This window comes from Fusarium vanettenii, assembly GCF_000151355.1.
Source record: "Fusarium vanettenii 77-13-4 chromosome 1 genomic scaffold NECHAsca_1_chr1_3_0, whole genome shotgun sequence".
NCBI classification, from domain to species: Eukaryota; Fungi; Ascomycota; class Sordariomycetes; order Hypocreales; family Nectriaceae; genus Fusarium; species Fusarium vanettenii.
Window position 1 is genome coordinate 3,938,509 of NW_003315881.1, and position 21,314 is coordinate 3,959,822.

A 21,314-nucleotide genomic window follows, 5' to 3' on the forward strand; every position below is an offset into this window, starting at 1 on the left:
GGTGCTAAACCCCGCATTTCTCCAAGTTTGACCAAGAGCTCCCAAGGGCAATTTGGCAGGAATATCGACATCACAGACAAATGGGTTGGATACCTCCGTAAACATCCAATATTCCTATCAACGAGATTCCCAAATAGTTACAAGAACACATTTATAAGCCATATCCAAATAGTGATCCGACATCCAGATACGCCTCACGTGAGGTTGTCAACATTTTCGCTCCGATAAGATGTTGAACGTCTTTGGATTGTTCGGCGTTTCGATCTGGATCGTCGAGGACTGAGTACTTGCAGATTCTCTACGCGCAAGTTGAGCATGACTCTGGACGATGGTCTGGACAGGAGTTTGTCAGCATTCTTTCGGCAGCCATAAAAAGAAGAGAAAAGTGAAGAAGGGAAAACTTACTGAGTAAGAGATGTCCGGAGAGTCTCAAGATCGCCTGTAGCTTCAGTCGGCGCGGGTGTTGGGCGAGAGCGAAGCATTCGGTAGGCGAACCAAGCACTGAGGGAGGAAGCGAGTAAACCCGGGATGGAAAAGACAATTGCAACAATGACTTCGGTTGACAGTTGTGCCATTTGAAAGTTATGAAGAAGATGGAGTAGGGGAGATGAGACAGTGGCCTTTAGTAGCAAAATGCTAAAGCAAAAAGATGAAGCAAAAAGACGAACTCAGCAAGATGGACATACGAGAGTACTGATATTTTGGGACCATGTGGGTGCAGAATCCTTTCCGCCATGCAAAACCAATCAATCGCTTCCTGAAGAATCAGGATATTACCACCTTAATTCCGAGCTCATAGGTGCCCTAAAACTAGCTTTTTGGGAAGGCATGATTTTGACACTTCTGGGAATGCCTTTGTATGACTCTGCCCCAACTAGGGATAACATACATAGAGCGTCTCGGTATACATGTAAGCATAGCCCTGCAGGGAGAAACTGAAAGATAGATGCATCACTCTAGCCATCCTCCTCCCCCGAAATCTTAACCACCAACTTCCCAAGCCCCCCCTTCCCAGCAGCAACCTTCTCACAAGCCTTCCTCACCTCTTCGATATCCCCAAGCTCAACAGCAGTATACACTCCCCTAACCTTGCCCCTGGCCACCAGATCCGCAACAACTTCCATGTCCTCCCTGATGTTCGGGCTTCCAGACACAAACTCGTGCTTAATGCCTGTCCCTCTGAGCTTCCACCAGTATTGCAGCTGCGCGAGATCGAGCAGCCAACACAGCCATGAAGGCAGATTTTCCGGACCGAGCATGGGACGCATGGTTTTGCTTGGGGGAATGCTGGCAATGCTCATGAAGATTCCTGTCTTGGGTTTGAGAAGCGCCGCGCTCTCGTTCCAGGTTGCGAACTGGGTGTTGAACGCAAAGTCAACAGTTCCGCGGCCGGCGAGCGAGACTACGTCTTGTGTCTTGTAGTCGTAGAGCTGGTTGACCATGCCGGGTAGGTATTGCTCCACCAGGGTAATCTTGGACGTCGATACTGTTGAGATAATCTTGTCGGCTCCGAACATATTGCGAGCTACTTGTATCGCGGCAGAGCCAGATGAGCCAAGAGCTGCGGGGATGAACACCGTCTGCCCGGCCAGACTGTCCTTGCCCTGAAGTTCTAGTCCGCGTCTGATGACCTGGAGTGCGGTCACGACAGGGCCTGGGAAAGTCACAGCCTCTTCAAACGACACATGCTTGGGCTTTATGTGCAGGAATCGCTCTTCGGATAGGGCATATTCAGCGGCGAATCCAGGGTGCGGTCTACTAAACATGGGCTTCTCCATGTCGAAGCCGTAGACTTCGTCGCCGACCTTGAGGTTCTTGACTGCAGAACCAACAGCGACAACCACGCCGGCGCCCTCTTGGGAAAGAGTATAAGGATACCTATGATAAGGATGTCAGTTAACGCTAGTCTTCTCTGTTACTTCTGAGGATGTCCTTACTCCACCGAGTACAGAATTCGTAGCATCCCAGACGCGAACTGGGTGTCGCCGGTACTGATTGCAGCAGCGCGCATATGTAAGAGAACCTGCTCAGGCTTCGTAACCTTGGGCGTAGGCCTCTCCATGATCTCAAACCCAGAGGGAGAACACCTCTTGGGCGCAACGAGGGATCGCATAGTTGGTGGTATCTTGGCCATGTTGATGATCTTTTGTATCCGGAAGAGCGATGCGGTCTGCTTCATTCCGATGACTTGTAAGTCTGAGTTGAGCTGTGAAAAAAACGGCGACCACGACCGTCCCTTTATCTGGACAAAGAACCTCATACCGGCGGCGGAGTTGGTGATTTCGGCGGTTTCGGTGGGGCAGTTCGGAGGACCCACCGAAACCGCCGAACGCCTCGCCGGCAGCCCTCCGGCGGTTGGAATAGGGGTGCGGACACGTTTGCGGAGTTTATGTGAGCTTAAGGTAGCTTTCTAGGATACAGGGCGTACAAGTGCGGACTTGGTTTGTCATACCTGCGGAAATCAACGATGAGTGTCGGCTAGCAAGGGGAAATCAGGAGTACGTCTTGTTGAGTTGTGATTAACGTTTCACACACTAAAAGGGTTCGTCTAGTCAAGTTCTAGAAGCCGTGGCTTATCAAGCTTTTGGAATTGTGGCGTCTTCCTCTAGTTTTCATACCGATTAAACGACGGGGAGATTGATTGAGGAATGTCAGAGGCTTCACAATCAGGGAAAGGAGATCTCATCACAGATTGACCCAGTGGGCTGCTTTTGTATTACCCCGACCAGACATCCTTCTGGCTCAACTCCTATCATACATTTTTGCCCATTTCAAATCCCATACAGCTTGCAACACATCCCACAGAACCGGTGTCCACTGCATATTACCCATGACACAGCACCGACCAAGAAATTAGCCATATGCTTTAAAGCGAGTGAAACATGTTTGGATCTGGCAGAGTTAGTAAAGAACCGAGAGTCTCAATAGAACATACCCACACTTTCGGATGCCCGTTTCGACAAACCGCCAAAGGCTGAAAGCTCCCTACGCAGATGACATGCCATGCTGCACTCTCATTGCCGTCTGCGGTGTTGGTGCAGAGTTCTGTCGAAAGACAAACAAATTGTTCCCATGAACTCCTTGCGCTGCTTGATCAAAATAGTCGTGACTCATAATGATGGGAGAGTCCCACGATGGACATCAATCCCCGTCTTCCCCGCGACTGGATTAAGTTGGCTTTTCGGCGCCCGATGTGGTTCATCATACTCAATACCAAAAGCCTCGGCGCCGCTGATGGTAGGTGTGCCAGCGAGAGTAACTCGACTCATCTACATCACCCAAGTTAGTCAAAATAGACAAGCAATTTTCGATTGACCAGCACAAACCTCTGACTCGGCTGATACCGAGCTGATCACCCACGTTGATGTATCCCTCCTCAATGTCGCCCTTGTCCTTCCGCACATTCTTCACGGCACCCTCGTCACCCTTCCAGTCGCTGCGGCACATCGGACAAGTGACATTGCCGCTGGCTCCCTTGGTACGTGCCCACATCTGGAAGCACTCCTGGTGGATGTTCTGACCACATGCCGCCTTGCACCAGACGATGGATCCAGGGTCATCGGCCTCCAGCTCACAGTAGCAGATAGGACAGTCACCTTCGATAGGCTTGCGCTTGTCAGACTGACCACCCGAAGGTGCCGAGATGGGAGGCGCAGCAGCGAAGATGGTCTGGAGCTCAGTGCTGAGAAGTCCAAGTTGGTAGACAAGGTCAAATGGGGCATTCAGAACCTTCTTCATGACCTGCAATGAGATGGTCAGCGAAATTTCCGCGCAATGGCAGACGCCAACTCACATAGAGGATATGCTTGCATTGGTTGCCCTTCTCGTAGTGGGGACAAGTGCAGCTGGGTCGCTTCCCAATGTGGACATTGTAAATGTTGCCAGTAGACCCCGTCATCTCAATATCTTCCTCGGGACAATCATGAGTACCGCGTCTAGTTCGGTTCAAGACGTAAAATCGCTGAGACAGAGCGCGTCCGTAAACATCATGAAACGATTGCGGCGGCTTGGGTCTGAATCTGCGCGCTCGCTTTTCCTCATGCTCCTTCTTTTTCTTCTTTGGCTGTTCCTGTTGCATCATTAAGAAGTGTTCCAGGTCAAGACCGTCTGAATTGTCCGCCTTGCGCTTCTTCGAGGGCGTGTATTCAGGCTCATCAGTCAGGTCGACTGGATTGTCTGGGGTTTGACCCGCCCACGCGTTCTTGGCTGGGGTGCGTGTAGCTGGTTTCTGAGGTGTTACAAAGCTTCCACCAGCATTGAAATTCTGGCCTCTGGCCGATTGTCTCGTAGATGATCCCATTGTGAAAGATCTCAAAAGCTCCAGGCAATTGATGATTGATGTGAGGGTTGACAGGGGAAAACGAAGCTTCAATTGATTCATCCAGGGTAAGGCCGCCACATTCGATAAATGGCGTCACAGAAACGGTAGAAGCAAAGTCACGTGCACCTTGCGGTGCCGTTTCACGCATCACCGTTATGGCTAGGGACTCGAATAATTAGCGTGTTACAAGTTGTGAGGCAGTGCAATCATGGGCATTTAGATCACTCCTCACATCCAATATGACCTCACATCAGCTATAAATCACCAAGATCTGGACCCACACGGTGACCGGGCTGGCACAGAGCACCAACCCGCGCGGACTTTGGAACTGAGCAGACTACGCCTTTACTTTGGCCCCAGATATCTCTTTAGCAACCTTGGTTATCACTGAACTTCGTCCACAGTTCGAGAACCCCAATGCAAATAGCTTCAAGGCGCTGAACGAACAACATGTCTGGGACTACCTCCATCAGGCGATCGAGGTCGCTGAGGCTCGCGGTTTTGCTAGTCTGGTAGGAAACCCCATCATTGTCGAGGCAATAGACGCCGATGGAACCGATCAACCACGGGCCACACGGCGCGGCCACAGACCAGAAGAATTGGTGCTGGAGTCACCACGGTATCGGTGCCAGCTGTGCCTTTTGCTGAGCCGTACCCAAAACGGCAGCACCCAATGACCACGGTGGTCACCATAACGGAGGAAACCAGACATGCCCACTGGCTAGACGAGATACCCAAGCGAAGATGCGCTGGAAAGACAGCCTACACGGCCATCATCGAAAAGGAAGTCACAAAGGAGACAGTTCCTCTTATTAGAGAACGCCGGCGAGAAAATATCTTCAACTGGCTCACTCGCGAAAGCCCAAAGTCCAAGGCGCTTCGGCTGTTAGATGCGCCCTTTGCGGACAGCATCGAGAGCCAAACAACAATCGATGCAGGGTTTGTTGAGGAGCCCGACATGATCAGACAGGCCCTTCGGGAGATTGAAGGCATAGCCTTCCAGCTAAAGAAGAAAAGCCCGCACGAAGCACTACGCCTAAAGGCACTGACAGACAAGCTTTTTGCGTGCCGGGATTATCAGCTGGACAACGAAACAGACGTCGCCGGTGAGATACGCAAAGCTTTCAATGGATACTACGAACCGAAAGTCGATGCAGTCACGTTGACGCTCGAAATGGCGAACGCCCAAGACAAAAAACCGGCGACTAGCCGAGCTCAAACGAATCCTCTTGAGGACGGGGAGGACGACAAAAAGTCAGGACGGCAGAAAGAGGAACTTTACCTAATAATGGGCAAACCGGGCGATTAAATTAGAAAATAATCATATTGTTGTTTTATAATAATGTGAAGTTCTTTTCATAGTTTTCTCATATTCTTTAGGTAAGAATCTTCATTGTTGACAAAGACCGCTGAATACCTAGATATGCCACCACTAACACGACAGAGACATGGGCTGCAAGCAGGTTCCAAGGTGGAATCACGGACTGGCACAGATCGCTATTGTGGGACAAATGTATAAGTCAACTGAATGAAAATGCGCCATGGCATTGATTTGTTCCTATCTTCTTCAACTACTCATCCTTCTCTTTTGACTGGCCTCATATCGCTCATGATAGCCGAAAGGTAAACCTATCCAAACGCCCCAGAGCGTGGGATACATCCCATCCCCGCTCACCGTAGGGTACAGATTCATATATATGCCACCCGCCTTGATACGCCCCTTGTAAATAGATGATATAAAAAAAGGTAACAAAGGAAATGGAAGTCCATGTTGTAGTAAGTACAGGCCGTGCCATCTAGTGACAGGCCGGATTGGTAGAATGGTTCAACGCCGAGTCTATGCTATGGCTTGACAAAGATGTATTAGACATGAAGGGAATTAGGTTGTGGCCGTAACGAGTCGTCGAAGTGAGAGTATCATGGAGGTCGTGTGGGTTTAGAGCCGTGGTACTATCATCGAGGTCGTCGGATAGATGTCGTGGCAAGCCACGAGGTGGGTATCACAGCTCCGTCGAGGGGCGGTGTAGCTGACTTGACTGCGTCGTGATCCTGATCTTGATCGAAGTGGTCGGTTGGTGGGTAGGGTATATGGAGCAGCCTCGAACACAAAGCCGAGCAGGTCGCACAACAAAAGCGCGCATCCTGCTCAAGGCAAAGGTCTTCGGTGGCTGGGATCTCGGGGTTGCTGATAGCGGTGGTTGCGAGATTGTTGTTGTTGGGCAGCCACCCACTCCGTGGATCCCGACTGAATTCCAGGTTGCTCTGCAGGCAACTTGGTATCATTTCCAGACGCACCGCCTGGAGATCCAGGAACCAGATCTGTCACAGCTTGGGCAATCGAAGCCACAACATAGCCCCGCATTTGGCGGTCCTCTCGGCTATCCTCCTTCTCCAAGCGAAATCGTTCATCCTTGCTCATGTTGGCTCGTCGGATGTTCTTGATCTCCTGCATAATGTAGAGCAGGACCTCTTCGGGGCATCGGTTGCGCTCGGTGGCGTGCTCGTTCTTGCGCACATATCGTCGGGTAACATCAGTAGCACCGTCAATGGAGAATGCAATGCAGTAGGACATCTTCTTGCCCCATCCCTCAGCATAGAGACGAGGGTTGTCCCAGGCTTCTTCGCAGGCATCCACATGCACCCATCGCTTCTGGTGATCCGAATAAACTTCGGTCCAGACATGGTCCTCGGCGTTCCAGACCCAGCGTACACGACCACCAACAGCTCGGCAAAGCATGCTGAAGCAGTTGGCCCATTCACCAACGCGGCCTCGTCGGGTCTGGAGTAATCGCCAAACGTCGCCATATCGGGGGAAGCGTTCATAAGCTCCACAGTTGTGTGCAGAGCATCGGTACAATTCCACTCGAAGAGCACCGCAGGCACTCTCTTCAGGTGTAGGGGCAGTCATGCCCTGGGCAATAGTAGGGGATAAGCAGACAGGGCACGGTGGGTTGTTGACCCATGTGAAGAATGATCGCTTAAACCACCTGTCGGTTGTGTTAGTTAACATTGCCCAGTATCGGATTACAGAACCACGACATACCTCAATAGTGCCCTGATAACGCAGTCTTGGTAACCCCATTCAGGTTGCCGTCCGTCTCCCATACTCTCAGCCTGAGCTTGGAGAACTTGTGTCTCCTCCTCAGCCTCGCCATAGATACGATCCAATGGAATGGTCTGGAGAGCCTCGTCCAACAAACCGGGGTTTTCGTACTTTGTTGGTGTTAATGATAGGCTGATGAGGAGGTTTCTGAATTTCTGGGAGTCACGGTCGCTGGCATCGGGAGGAGTTGGGATCTTGGGGAGATGTCGGAGGGCGGAGTAAGAGGGAGGAGTAGGACCGTTGGATGTCGAGGGTCGGCTGCTGCCAGCAGGAGTAGGACTTCGCAAATTGGCGCTCGAGGCTCGTTCGCCGAGGCTTGGAGATCCGTGTCGGGAAGAGGAACGGAGGTCATTCATACGCTTGTCGCGAAGGAGACCCTCGAACTTGACCCGAAGGTCCCGCGCCCACTCCTCGCCGTAGCCATCGCCGCCAGGCGTGCCTTGGCGGTCCATGATGGACAATAGTGTTGTTAAATTGGTTGGAAGATAATTCGATGTGGTTGTCGGAGAATAATGGGCAATAAGTGTCTATGGTGGATTGCCCAGATGAGTGGCTGGGTGGTGGTCAGGTGGCTCGGTCGCTGATATTTACAGACCGAGGCGTCTTGATCAGCAGCGAAATGTCGTCGTGGTCGTGGTCGTGTTCGTGGGTTGTCGTCGTCAGCAGTATATGCGTGTTCGTAGACCCGATCGCCACGGGACACGCGGAGGCCTAGACAGTTGGCTATCCTTCAGAGTCAACTGCTAGCGTCGTCGATTGTCGCCTAGGCAGGTGTCGCTCGCTGAACGGGTGATGACTAAGGGTCTTCCTGATCGATGTTCCTGTCGTGATGATGGTCGTCGACTTGTTCGTGGTTTGCGTGAGCTTGTGTCGCTTCGTCGTCGCCGTGTATGGTAAAAAGGAGAGGAGTTGGCGAGCTCGCGGATGGCGAATGCGGATGTGGATGACCAGGCAAGAGACGGGCACAGAGGCAGAGAGGGCAGAAGAGGCAGGAGGAGGCGGCGATGAGAATCGAGGGTGGACCAGGGGAATAAAGGGACGGGGTGTCTCGGGAGGGTGTGCGTCTGGTTCGCTGTTGCCCACTCCGGGTCAGGCCTACGATGGCAGTTTACGCGTCAGCAGTGAGCGCCACGGCCAATCAGACCCGTAATTGGTGGTCGATGTGGGGGCCGCTGGGCGCAGGTGCAAGTACCGGTACAGCCGCTTCGTACTCTTTTTTTCTGGGCTTGCACCAGACTCAGCTGTCGCGTTCAATGTGAGGAATTGCTCTGCTCAGTGGAGGTTCAAGGGGCATATTCGTAGATGGATGGTATTTGCAGGCTCCGATCGTTATTTAATATCACGGGACTACGAATGCCGATGCCGCGTCCTTCGCATTCGTTACGTCGCTGAGAAGACGTAGACCTCTGTGAAGGAAATGGACCTTCTGGGGAATATTCCTTCCAGCGACATGGGTCAAGTTAAAGTCCGCGCAAGACCATTCATCATCAAGAGGCGAACTGGAGAGGGCCAATCTCAGGTGCCCGCTTCTGGGGATGGCAGCCCAGCAGCCCAGGCACTGGAGGCATCAGAGGTACGTAGACTGTGCGTACGCAACCTGGGCTTGATGATTTGAGGAGAGCGAGACCGAGTGGCGTCGTGCTTCAGTCCTCGTCATCAGCGAATTTTACAGAGTCTCATCAGGCGTCAGCTCTTGTCTTTGATGGCGAAATGAGCAGCAGATGTGCAATTGGAAAAAGATGGGAATGTCTGTACAAAACGGAAAAGAACTACAATCGCTATCTGTGGCAATGAGAGCCATCCCCCGAGCTTGACTCAACTCAGCAGTTGATGAGCGCGATGAGAAACAGACTGCGCGTCCACTGCAATGGATCTGAAGCTGCTGTCACTTGAGCAGAAAACTGGAGTAAGGTGATTTCGATGTCTCCCGCTGGCCCTGTCTGGCTGGAGACCGCTAGAGACTGCCAGAAAACCCGCTGGAGTCGGCCGCTATGCTTCTGCAAGTCACTCGACCCTGGTACCAGAGACAGGTACCGGTACCTGGCCGGGTACGTGCCCCTCGTTGTGGTGGGCGATGACGAGGCAGTGGAAGAAGCCAACGAAAGGACGGAGCGGACCAAAAGCCCATCGTGGCACAGCTGAGGCCAAGCCACTCTGCCCTGCAATCCTTTTTCGCAGAAACGACCGACGGTCTCTCCGCACCGCGCGCACTGCCGCCTCAACAAGCCCCCTGAGCCAATTCCGTGGATACATTACAGTTGGATATGAGAGCTGAGATTTGAAGAGACATGTGCGCATCTGGTTGCGTCTCGCGCTTATTGTTTCACTGACGCAGGTCCCTCTTCTTCCAGATTTCCGAAAGCTACGTTCCCTTCTCCAGATGCTCCAGCCACGACGACGGTGTTCCTGTGGCGGTGCGTTATTTCCAGTTCCACTTGACCCTGGCCCACTTTAGTTTTGACTCGAGGCCTCAGCGTCCCGTCGATAACGTGGAGAGCGACGCGGCCTCTTGACCCTCGCAATTCTACTCTACGTATTCTGATGGCGACGTTTTGGATCCTGTTTAACTCTCCGTTTCTCCCGCAAACGCGGATTCAGAGATTCAACGTCGTCCAGCTGACACGGAGCTCCGACTGAGGCCTTCACCTACCATCCTTATTCCTGCTCGACCAGGCTGTCACTTCACCTCCAGGGCTGTCTGGTTGTGGCTATTTACAGCGCGCCAATGAACCCACGTCACATCACATCTGCTGGGTAGCAAACAACTCCACAGCGATCTGCAACCTCCATCTTGTCTCAATCTAATTGCTGTCTACCTGAGGAAGCCCCCGCGGCAGCGCGACCGGTCACCCAGGGCCCTCGATTTGACAGCCGCGCACCCTCAAGCGATGCTCTTCTAGACCATATTCTTACCACAAGTGGCTGGGCAGATATGGCAAAGAAGCTTAACCAGCTTGGCGCGTGCATCCGCGTGGCCCTGTCTTTGCCCCTGGGAAGCGCGGCCACATCCAATCCCGAGATACGATTACGCAGACCTCACCTTTTTTCTCTGGTTCGGTATCGGTTTTCTGGCCCCCTCGCCCTGTTGCTTACCCGACCTGGCAACGTTATGGTAATCCCTTGCGACTAACACTCACCCTGCATCCCTAGACCATCTTGGCAGCGGGAACGTTCAAAAGTGCAGGCGTCGTTTCTCCATAACGGAGCTCCAGGGGTCGAATCGGACCCGAATTCATCACTCCGTTTTCCCAACGACCACCGCCGATCTGCTGTCCGTTTACGTTTCCGCTCTGCGATGAGGGTCCCCACCAAGGCTCAGGCAACGCGTCCAATCGCTCATCGACCTCAGAGACTAGTCCTGCATCGCCCTCCAATCAGCCCCGGCTGTGGCTCGTTCCCTTCTCTCTGCGTCGACGACCGGGGTGTCTCGTGAGACACTGCCAGAGGCCGCGTCATCTGCTTGCTTCATGACAATTGGCTTGCGTACACGCGAATATCAAAAGGTGAGAAAGGACTTTGCGCCGCACTCGATCTCTTTCAATTGCCACCCCATGGTTCAGTTCAAAACAGCTTGCAAGGGAATGATTTTCAAGTCGATCGAGTCCTTAATAATCGGCCTTTTCACCGTGTCTCATTAATACGGACCTTGCCAAGAACTCCAAAGTCCAAACGTCGGTTGAAGAAGCCGACGACTACCTTAGATCAGACTGCCAGTGCAGCCCCTTGTTGCAGGCCCGTACAGCCTTACGTATGCTTCGGGCCGCTATTTCAGATGAATATTCACTTTACAGTGTAGTCCTTGTGGGTTAATTAGGTTTCCCTGACCCAACTATCTCTGGCCATGTCCGCCCCAAAGTCCAAGTTTGATGGACACTCGCGCATTCAAGGCAAGAGAATGGATATCTGCCTTCGAGAAAGACTGACGGGCAATTCTGCCACCTCTAGGCTTATTCCGAGGCGGATCTTTTCTGCCTATGGATGACTGACGTGGAGTGGCTATCGATCCTCAAGATCCCGTCTTGTCACTTACAGCGCCACAACAATGCCTCTTACCCTATCCCCTCGTGATCAAAACTGCATACACGCTCTTGAAAGCAAAAACTACGTTGCTCAAGCTGCCGTGGTTCCTACTTGGCCTCTCTTAGATCAAGTAGGACGTTGTTGGTCTCATTACAACATTGTGGCACACCAACCCCCAATCCCCCGTCACCCCATCAGACCGCCCACTTACACACATATGGGAAGTTGCCCGTCGATGATGTTGGTCTACATGAAGCCATCTCTGCAGTAAGACCAATCTGGCCAGGGCCTAGAAGGCTCCTTTGATGGCCTGGGGACGCGCGTTCTCGGCGGCCCCTGCACCTGTCAATATATCTCTGCGGGTTCTGCGAGCTACACACGGCTGCTCGCGGCAATTGATAGAGGGCCCCGGGTATTTTAGTTTGGTCGGTATTGCTCTGGTGACGCATGGTTAGGCGAGGTTTTTCGGGATGTGGTGTCCTGTCACGAAGTGAAGGTTTAGGCTCTTCCTTCATCTTGGGCTTCGTACGTGATGCTACCATGTGAATGGCAAGACGGGCCGGGAATGGATCCTAGACAAAGACCTCATTACGGATAGGCCAATGGGAGCTAACTGTGACGGGAGCCATACCCGAGAAACAAGGCTGGCGTGGAGGTGAGGGCATTCAAGTGGTCACGGTACCCCCATCAAGGGCATACGTATGCTTGCGTTCAGAAGCATCATCCATCCTGTACCAAGAAACCTGATTCAAATAAGCCGTACGTACATTGGCTTTGTGTAGCCGTACAGAAAAAACCATCCAAGAAATCTACAAATCAGAAACTCTCCTTGACCCCTGATATCCATTCATCCTATGTATCCGCTCCATCTCTCGGGCCCCCCATACGTGACTCGAAAAAATCTGTACAGGACCCCCTTTCACATAAAATTTACACACACCACATGCCACCATCCAAAAAAGAGAGTATTGAATTACCTCCGCCACTGCTCAACGCTAAAGTAGCTCTCGGGCATTTCCACGTCCCACGTCGGTCTCTCCACCAGGGCGACCTCGAGGGGCTGGTCCGCCCGGCTTAGGGGCACAACACCAAAGATGGGCCGGTACTTGTATGTCATCCACCAGCTCTTGCGCTCACCGCCAGTCTCTGCGACCTCGAGGCCGTTGTTGCTCTCCTCGTGACGGTTCCGCAGCTGGGCGAGTTCACCGTCGGCCTGGTCCATCTCGTCGTCGCTGTCGACGTCCTCGGCTCGTGGGGCGTCGTCCATATCGATGTCCTCCCACTGCCCGGCCGTGTGCTTGCGAACCTGCGAGGGCACGAGAGCTCCTTGCTCCATCTTGCCTCCGGCACCAGTAGTAGGACCGGTTCTCTTCCGCTTGAGACCTTGCTTGCCTGGGGTGGCCGTGGGATCGCTGACCTCACTCTCCACTGTAGGCTTGGGGAGATCCTGTGCAAGGTCAAGCATCAGCAAGAAAGACACACCGTAGATCCAGGCCCGAGAGCCCTGCCATAGAACACCCTTGGCCAGGTCGAGAAGATCCTGCACAGGTGCGGGGAGGTCCTTTCGGGCATGACGACGGGACCAAGGAGTGAGAGAACCCTGGAGAGGGTGGAAGGTGAGCAGGCTCCACGACGAAGTGATAGCAAGGAGGGTGTAGTCATCGACATGGTCGGATGCGGCAACTGCGCCGTTGGCGGAGTCCTTCGCTTGAGGCACGTCCTCAGAGAAAGAGAGGACTGTAGCAGCCGAAGGCAGCTTGGGCAGTAGCTTGGCACTAGGGTTACGAATCCACTGCCTGACGCTCGACGATGCATCTTCCTCATCCTCTGAGGAGTCACCGTCCTCCTCCGAGGACGCGTCACCCTCAGACTTGGCGTTGGTCTCCCCGTCGGCAGGTAAGATCCAAGTATCCAGATATCCGGCTAGATCGGACGTCGCGAGCACCTTGGAGTCTGCTGAGAAGGCGATATGTGTGATGGTCCTGTCGTAAGCCCCCAATCCGCCATTTTGGATGTAACGTGCAATTTGGCGTCGTAAGCGTGCAAGTCGTTGTACTTGAGGTTCAAAGGTGAAGGCGTTCTTGGGCTCATTAGGGTCAATCTTGGCCATCACAACCCGAGACCCCTCTTGGATTGCGCAGAGCCACTGAGAATCGGGGGAGAGCTGGATTTTTGTGGCGCCAATAGTTGTAAGCTTCTGAGGAAGCTCGATAGATGACATTTTAACATCCGAGGGCTTGACGGGGTCTTGATGGCTTAGCGTGAAGGCCTTGATATCGTTGGCGGTAGAGACAACGAGGAGTGTGCCTTCGGCGTTGATAGAGGCTGAGGTGATATTCGAATCTCCCTTGACAACAACAGTCTTGAGGAGCTTGCGGTTCTGGTTGATGTCGATATTTTCACCCTTGGCGTTGAACATGTCTGTAGCTGATTGTCGGAGAATCCAAACGTGAACCTCTCGCTCCCACCAGCTGACCACGAAGCGAGCCTTGGGCGCACTGAGAAGAGGCGCTTGCTGCGGTAAGCTTGACATGATACGGTGGTTCTCACGTCCCATTTCCTTCAGGGGAACCACGACAGGATTGGCATCGGGGCCTAAAATTCAGTTAGCGATGCTTCAGTGATATATAGAAAGGGTCAACCAACCTCCAGAAACAACAACACTGATCCTGCCACTCTCGAACGATGCCATAGACTTCACATCGTGGTCATGATATCTCCTGCCCCAAACCTTGCTCCATCGTTGACCGGCGCCAGCATTCTGCTTGTAGAGGATTGTGCGCCTGTCCATGCCTCCACTGAGGATTGAGGTGCCGTCGGCGCTCGTAGCAAGACTTAGGACATCTTGCTTATGGCTTTGGATTCGCTGAGTTTGCGTATATGTCTTGCCGTCCCAAATGCAGACCTGGCCAGTCGAGTCTCCTGAAACAATGTTGCCTCCAGGCAGACACTTGACAGACCAGACGATGATGTCCTTGGATCCACCGACGAGGTCAGAGCCAAGCGTCATTCTGCGCAACATGTGGCCCTTTGTGATGTCGTACGCCCGGATCGTGCTATCGGAGCATCCGATGATGGCGACCTTGCGAGATTGGAAGGTGATGCTGACCATCTGGGCCTTCTTGGTCGGCGATCGCAAGAGGACTCGCTGGAATCGAAGATCATCATCCTCGATCGAGTACATGACGAGTTCGCCATCAATTGTGCCGGCGACAAGCTTGGTGGAATCCTGAGAATCGACTCCTAGGGTTGTCTTGTCGGAACCAGCAGGCTGAGCGGCCATGCACCAAATGTCGCCGTGCTGACCGCTGGCATGCCTCTTGGGCTTTCCCTTCTCGAGATCCCACTCGGTCACTGTAGAGGTGTAGCCTATGCTGAAGAGGCGCGACTTTCCAGCGACGACGCGTCCATCGCCGAGATCTTGGTCAGGCTCGTTGACCCAAACAAGTCCATCGACGCTTCGATCCTTGCCTCCAGGGATGATGAGCTCCTGGTTCCAGGAGCCATTCGAGGGGTTCCAGATCTCAATGTCGCCATTCGCTCGGCCGATGGCAAGTCTAGCGTTCGAAGCTTGCAGCGCCGACCGCGTCTTTGGGTGCGAGAAGGCGATGGCGTTGATCGCGGACGGCTTGTAGGGGACGAATCGACACCGATGGACGTCCATGGTGACGGCGGTTATTGGCTTTGATTGAGCTTCTCGGTCGCGTTCCGTCGCGTGATTGTGATCTTCCTTTGTTTCAATACCAAATATCAATTCCGAGTGGTTGCGCAGATCGAGAGTTTGTCGTAACCTGCCGCCGCGTACCCAGGCGTTGAGGTCCAAGAAGAAAGATGCTGGCCTCGCAAACTTTCCAAATTTTTTTCTTTCTGGAAGAAATAAGGTGTGGTCATAGCGCCCGAAATGCCCCTCCATCCCCACCTCTTGTGGCAGGAGCAACCAACCTCTCTGCCCCTCTCCGGGCTGCTGCGTCTAGAGCGGCGGCGCGGTGGGCGGCGGGCTCTGGAGCGGCTCCTCTCTTCGCCGATTGAGCGTTTCAGCCCATTCTGAATGCGTCACATTTTGTCCTTTTCGGCCGACTTTGCTTGGATTGTGACTCGAACAATCTGCGCTCCGCCAAAGGAGATTTAATCTTGCCGACGTCATCGCCTCGAGCCTTGCGACACCTTCTCGTCTCACGTCCCTTCTCCATCCCCTCAGCGCGACATCTACCAATAATCTCCGGTTCCCTCCATCTCCGCAACCCCTCGTGAGCTCAGGTGCGCCGCGTCTCCGAGCTATCCACGACTAGCCTGGCTGCCTTGTCAGCTCCGCATCTCCGGCCTCCTCTCCCCAAGTCTCCGAGAGTCCAGCACTGCGTGCTTCCTTTCGTTTACGCCGTCCCCGAAATCTCTCAATCACGTCGCAAAAGGCCGCAATCATGGACTTCAACAGCTCTTCGCCCTTCCCCGAGGGCGTCATCTCCTTCCTCGACACCGATCTGTACAAGTTGACGATGCAATGCGCCGTTTTCAAGTTCTTCAAGGACGTCCCGGTCACGTACGCCTACACCAACCGAACTCCCGACAAAAAGCTGTCGCGAGCTGCTTTCAAGTGGCTCGAGGAACAGATCAGAAGTGAGCTCACTGCGAATCTCCTGGTGGGGTATCCTCAGGACTAACCTTGATGACTAGAGCTCGGAAACATCTCACTTTCCACCGACGAGTACCTTTTCCTCAAGAAGCACTGCGACTACCTCACTGCTGATTATCTCAACTTCCTCAAGGAGTTCCGCCTAAGTCCCCGAGAGCAGGTCATTGCTACCTTTACGCCCGTTGGTGAGGATAATGGAGATGACTCGGTTGTTGGCGACGTCGACATCCAGATCAAGGGACCTTGGGTTGACACGATTCTCTACGAAATTCCCATGCTCGCACTGACATCCGAGGCATACTTTCGTTTCATGGATACGGACTGGAACTATGAAGGACAGGAGGAAAAGGCATTTGAGAAGGGCATGAAGTTGTTGGAAGCTGGATGCGTCACTTCCGAGTTCGGCACGCGAAGACGCCGCGACTACCACACACAGGCCCTTGTGTTTCGAGGTCTGGTGAAGGCTTCTAAGGAGGCTGAGAAGAAGGGCTTCCCTGGCAAGCTCTCCGGAACCAGTAATGTCCACCTGGCCATGCGCTTCAACATCCCCCCTGTCGGCACAGTCGCCCACGAGTGGTTCATGGGCGTGGCGTCGATCATTGGCGACTACAAGAAGGCCACCGAGGAGGCACTCCGACACTGGGTGGGCTGCTTTGGCACTAAGCTTGGTATTGCCCTGACCGATACATTCGGCACTCAGGAGTTCCTACGCTCTTTCAGCCTGCCTGTGCGACCTGTGGAGGGTGGATTCCCAGCCGAGACCTTCCAAAAGGCTGATGGAAGTATGAAGACGTATGCCGAGACGTTTGCTGGAATTCGACAGGACTCTGGTGATCCCGCCGAGTACACCAAAGTGATGCGAGACTTTTACGACAAGCAGGGCATCACGGACAAGAAGCTCCTTGTCTTCTCGGATTCCCTCAACATCGAGAAGTGCCTCGAGTACAAGACCATCTCGGACAAGCTGGGCTTCCAGCCAACATTTGGTGTTGGAACATTCCTGACCAACGACTTTACACACCTCAAGGCCGGCACCAAGTCGGTTCCCCTGAACATTGTCATCAAACTCAGCTCTGCTGGAGGCCGCCCAGCCATCAAGATCAGGTAAGTTCCTGCCCTGGAATTTTGTTGAGATGAATCTAACACCCAACAGCGATAACATCGGCAAGAACACCGGTGACAAGGAGACCGTAGAGAAGGTCAAGAGGGAGCTCGGTTATGTTGAGCGTGAGTGGAAGGAGGGAGATGAGACGGCACGATGGGGAAAAGAGTAAGATACCAAGGCCGCAATCGCCTACGCCATGCACATTTCACCACAAGGTAGATATGGAAAGCAGAGAAAGCGAAGAGGGGGAAGCAACAGCTTGGATACGGCGATAACAACGGAAGCTGAGGACATGATCATTTGAGTAACGATTCCCCAAATAGACGACAAGCACCTACTAGATGCTGCTTTGAAATCAACATGATGCAATACATGTTGGACGAGGACACTCGAGACTTCTGGCTGAGCAGGGTGTCCCTTTCCCTTGATGGTGTGCCACTTCTAGCATCCTCCGAGGTCACTTCCAAGCCAGGGGGGAACGCTTCCCAATGACTTGGTACGAGGCAGTACCTGCCATGTCTGCTTCTCAGGCAGCCACTCAAAGAACCAAGGGGCTCTTTCTATACCGTCAAGGAGAGTTCGCTTCCTGCCATCTTCCCTATCATCCGGGAGCTGGTCAAGAATCACAACAGTGATGGGAACTTGAAAGGTTGACGTTGGAGGGGAGAGTGGCGAGGTACATGAAGGGGAATTTATCAAGCTCTTCAGACGGGACAGAGACAAGTTCATTATAAGAGAGTTACTTTCAGCGCATCATCAAAGCTATTGATGATGAAGTAGTGAACCGAATTGATTCGACTTGGGTATGGAGGATAGGAAGGTACGCTGTTGAGATTGACGGAATTCTTGTCGAGATACTGGCAAGCACGCCCGGCTTCGTCTATTCATCGGGGCTCTCCTTCCTTCCAACCTCTAGAATCTATCTATATAAGCTCTGTCTTCGACGCCCACGACCGACTCATCATTCTTCCAACTCCATCCATCATCCAGCATCCATCATTCACCATCAACCATCAACCATCCATCCATTCCCAGTGCTTCTTCACTTGCACTCTTTGCACATCAACTTCCATCGTTTTAGTTCTTACCTCTTCATCACCCGTCACCATGCTCATCATCAACTCCATCCTTCTCGCCTTGTATGCCACCATCGGAGCGTCGGCACCGACCCTCAACGGCGCCAGACTGGAGGTTGAGCCTCAACCTGACAAGCCAACCTTTCGGGACCTGCCTTCACACAACCCCATGATAACAAATCCCAAACACCTCAACGTCCGGATCATCCTCGAGTCGATACAGGGGCCCAAGAAGGCCAAGAAGGCCGACAAGACCGACAAGACCGGCAAGACTGGCAAGGCCATGAAGGGCAAGGCTGCGAGAAAGACTACGGCTACCAAGACGACAAAGGGTACAGCTCGACTGCATGTTCGCCGCAACAACAACGCACAAGAAGGATCTGGCAAGATTAGCCTCCTCGAGTCCATTGCACAGGCTATCGGCATCGACCCCAAGTCCATCTCCGAATATATCAACAACCTCCGGAACGATTTCCCCGTCCAAGTTGGCGCGCTGCCAACTTGTCTCAACCAGGCCACTCGGGAAAGCCTTACGGCTATCGAAGCTTCACTGTCCAGTATCCCCAAGTGCTTGAGCGCCACCGGCGACGAGATCGAGATTGACACAGATGGCGTCGAGATCGACGCAGATGGCCTACCTGTATGTCTTGATGAGGCGGGCCAGAATGCTCTGGAGTCTATCCAAAATGCACTCATCGACCTTGGCGACTGTGCGACTGCGACCCCCTTGTCCAGGACTTAGGGTTAGAGTTGGTGAACGGTGGAAGATGTCGAATGGGTGTGTAAGATGATTGTTGAACAGTCGAGAGTAGTTCTACCTGTATGAATTGAGAATATTGATACACCAGAGCTTGGCTCATTGGACTGATGTGTGACGTGACCGTGTGATCTTATGTCGTCGTCTCCATTGGCTCTGATCCAGACCACACCTCTCCGCTCCTTTCTTCTGTATCTGTATCCATGGATGGGCGTAGGTATATGCCTAATGGTGATGAGTTCGTCGATGGCTCCCAGCCTGAGCACACGGTCACAGCATTCGGGGCACAGTGAAGATGTACAATATTATCCTTGGTATTGGACTAGCTAACATAGACGCACCTCACTCCAGGTGAGTAAAAATGTACAGACAAAAGTGCGAATTGAGCATGATGTAACAATCATGTCAAGGCTCGCTTCGCCACATCTAGGACGAGGCGGCAATCTCAGCACCAGCAGTCCTTCCATAGACAACACACTCCAACAGAGAGGATCCTCCTAGGCGGTTGTCGCCGTGAATGCCGCCAGTAATCTCTCCAGCAGCAAACAGGCCGGGGATGGGGACGAGCTTGTCGTCGCGCTTCCGCAGGACGTGGGCCTTTTCGTCGATGGCGACACCTCCCATGGTGAAGTGGACAATAGGGGTGACACGACCAATGTAGATGTCTTGGTCACGGTTCTCCTCACCGGGCTTGAGAGTCCATCGGCCGTATGTCTTGCGGCCAAATTCATCCTCTGCTCCCTCGGCGACGGCCTTGGCGTACTTGTCTACGGCCGCGATGGCGGCGGGCTCGAGGTCGCGGACCTTGACCTTCTTCATCAGGCCCTTCCACTCGTAGAAGCTGATGTGGTTGGCAGAGGCCTCTGACGCACCGGGGTCAAGGAGAATGGTCACATCCCACTGCTTGATGGTGCCGTCGCCGTCTGTTGCGGCGGGAAGCTCCATGACGGCTTTGCTGACGTGCTCGCGTGTCTCCATCTCGTTGACAAAACGGGAGCCGGCAGATGAGAGGAGGATGCCACCCTCGCCACGGAGCATCTCGGCAGCGAGGAACTTGAGCATAGTGTTGGGGCTCGCGGGGTCGACGAAGCCTGTGGGGTGGATCTGCACGCTGTCCATATCGAGAAGCTCGGCACCGACGGCGGTGAGGATGTCATGAGATCCGGGTCGCTCCTCGTTGGTTGAAGGAATGCCCTTGAGGTCAGGGCGGTAACGAGCTAGAAGACCGGTGGCATCGCCTGCGAAGCCGCCGCTAGCAAACATGACGGAACCCTCGAGGCTGTGCTTTTCACCCTCGAATTCGTACTCGACGCCCTTGACGGCATCGTTCTCGCTGAGAAGCGCCTTGACTTCGGCGAGGTTGGTGATGGAGAACTTTTCATTCTCCTTGAGCTTGTTGAGAAGAGCAATCACGATGGCAGCTCCGGGTGGTGTCTTTCCGGCACCGCGGTGGGTGCGGGCGAGACTATGGCCGCCAAGAGGAGCGACAACACTCAGGTCAACACCGATCTCATCGACGAGCCAGTTGACGGCTGCTGCGGATTCGCCGGTGAGCTTGGTGATGAGAGTTTCACGGTCGACGGGTGGTTGAGCAAGACCGAAGCGAGAGCCCGCCGAGCGGACAGTATCGCTATAGAAGAGAGTATCGCTCTCGACGCCAGCAGCTTTCTGGTACTTTGTGCCGGCGCCATTGATACCAGAGGAAGCCTTGATGCTGTTACCGCCGGGCTTAGGAGCGCGGTCGAGCAAGTGGACTGAGGGCGCACCACGCTGGAGAGCCTCGTATGAGGCTGAGAGACCTGCGAGGCCGGAGCCCACGACGATGACGGGGCGACGAGCAGCGGATGTAGACATGGTCTTTGAGAACACGGATGTAAAGGTTGAGAGGTGGTTTCCGTAGAGCATAGCAGTGAAAGCTACCGCGATGCCGATGCAGGAGAGGAACAGGATCTGCGGCCTGCTCATTGTCCAGCGGAGGATACGAGGCATTGAATGGGGGGGACGTGGGATGCGGGGAGGCGGTATCGGCCGTGGGTTGCTTTTCTTTTATGGCTGACTATGCTCAAACTGGACACGTTGAGGACATGACGACGACGACGGTGTAGCTTAGCTCAGCAAGGGAAAAACAGTCGGTGACTTGCGAATGACCTTGTTTGGAAGAGGGGGGGTAAATCTGATCAGCGGATGGATGAGAAAGCACGGCAATGAGATGATGGTGGACTGTTGGCTTGGTGGTTCGGAAGCCATCAGGTGATTTTCTATATCGTACGATATCTGATCAGGTTCTGGATTGGAGCTTCTC

General features: G+C 53.5%; 7 protein-coding genes across 7 annotated transcripts; 2 read left to right on the forward strand and 5 right to left on the reverse strand.

Annotated features, from left to right (window-relative positions):
* Positions 1-823: 823 nt before the first annotated feature.
* On the reverse strand, positions 824-2,134 carry NECHADRAFT_98997 (uncharacterized protein; the record flags this gene model as incomplete). Its single annotated transcript, XM_003054550.1, has 2 exons — positions 824-1,878; positions 1,938-2,134. The coding sequence occupies 2 exons, from the start codon at positions 2,132-2,134 to the stop codon at positions 957-959; spliced, it is 1,119 nt and encodes a 372-aa protein (XP_003054596.1). The 3' UTR covers positions 824-956.
* Positions 2,135-3,207: 1,073 nt separating this feature from the next.
* NECHADRAFT_75479 (uncharacterized protein) lies at positions 3,208-4,300 on the reverse strand (the record flags this gene model as incomplete). The annotated part of the gene is made up of 3 exons (XM_003054551.1): positions 3,208-3,269; positions 3,327-3,741; positions 3,794-4,300. 3 exons carry the CDS (start codon positions 4,298-4,300, stop codon positions 3,208-3,210), a joined length of 984 nt encoding a protein of 327 aa, XP_003054597.1.
* Positions 4,301-5,642: 1,342 nt separating this feature from the next.
* On the reverse strand, positions 5,643-7,876 carry NECHADRAFT_98998 (uncharacterized protein; the record flags this gene model as incomplete). The annotated part of the gene is made up of 2 exons (XM_003054552.1): positions 5,643-7,308; positions 7,365-7,876. 2 exons carry the CDS (start codon positions 7,874-7,876, stop codon positions 6,468-6,470), a joined length of 1,353 nt encoding a protein of 450 aa, XP_003054598.1. The 3' UTR covers positions 5,643-6,467.
* Positions 7,877-12,417: 4,541 nt separating this feature from the next.
* Positions 12,418-15,108, reverse strand: NECHADRAFT_30646 (uncharacterized protein; the record flags this gene model as incomplete). The annotated part of the gene is made up of 2 exons (XM_003054553.1): positions 12,418-14,039; positions 14,091-15,108. 2 exons carry the CDS (start codon positions 15,106-15,108, stop codon positions 12,418-12,420), a joined length of 2,640 nt encoding a protein of 879 aa, XP_003054599.1.
* Positions 15,109-15,862: 754 nt separating this feature from the next.
* NECHADRAFT_30915 (uncharacterized protein) lies at positions 15,863-17,348 on the forward strand (the record flags this gene model as incomplete). Its single annotated transcript, XM_003053837.1, has 3 exons — positions 15,863-16,058; positions 16,116-17,178; positions 17,228-17,348. 3 exons carry the CDS (start codon positions 15,863-15,865, stop codon positions 17,346-17,348), a joined length of 1,380 nt encoding a protein of 459 aa, XP_003053883.1.
* Positions 17,349-18,286: 938 nt separating this feature from the next.
* On the forward strand, positions 18,287-18,997 carry NECHADRAFT_75483 (uncharacterized protein; the record flags this gene model as incomplete). The annotated part of the gene is made up of 1 exon (XM_003053838.1): positions 18,287-18,997. One exon carries the CDS (start codon positions 18,287-18,289, stop codon positions 18,995-18,997), a length of 711 nt encoding a protein of 236 aa, XP_003053884.1.
* Positions 18,998-19,438: 441 nt separating this feature from the next.
* Positions 19,439-20,977, reverse strand: NECHADRAFT_75484 (uncharacterized protein; the record flags this gene model as incomplete). The annotated part of the gene is made up of 1 exon (XM_003054554.1): positions 19,439-20,977. The coding sequence occupies one exon, from the start codon at positions 20,975-20,977 to the stop codon at positions 19,439-19,441; it is 1,539 nt and encodes a 512-aa protein (XP_003054600.1).
* Positions 20,978-21,314: the final 337 nt, after the last annotated feature.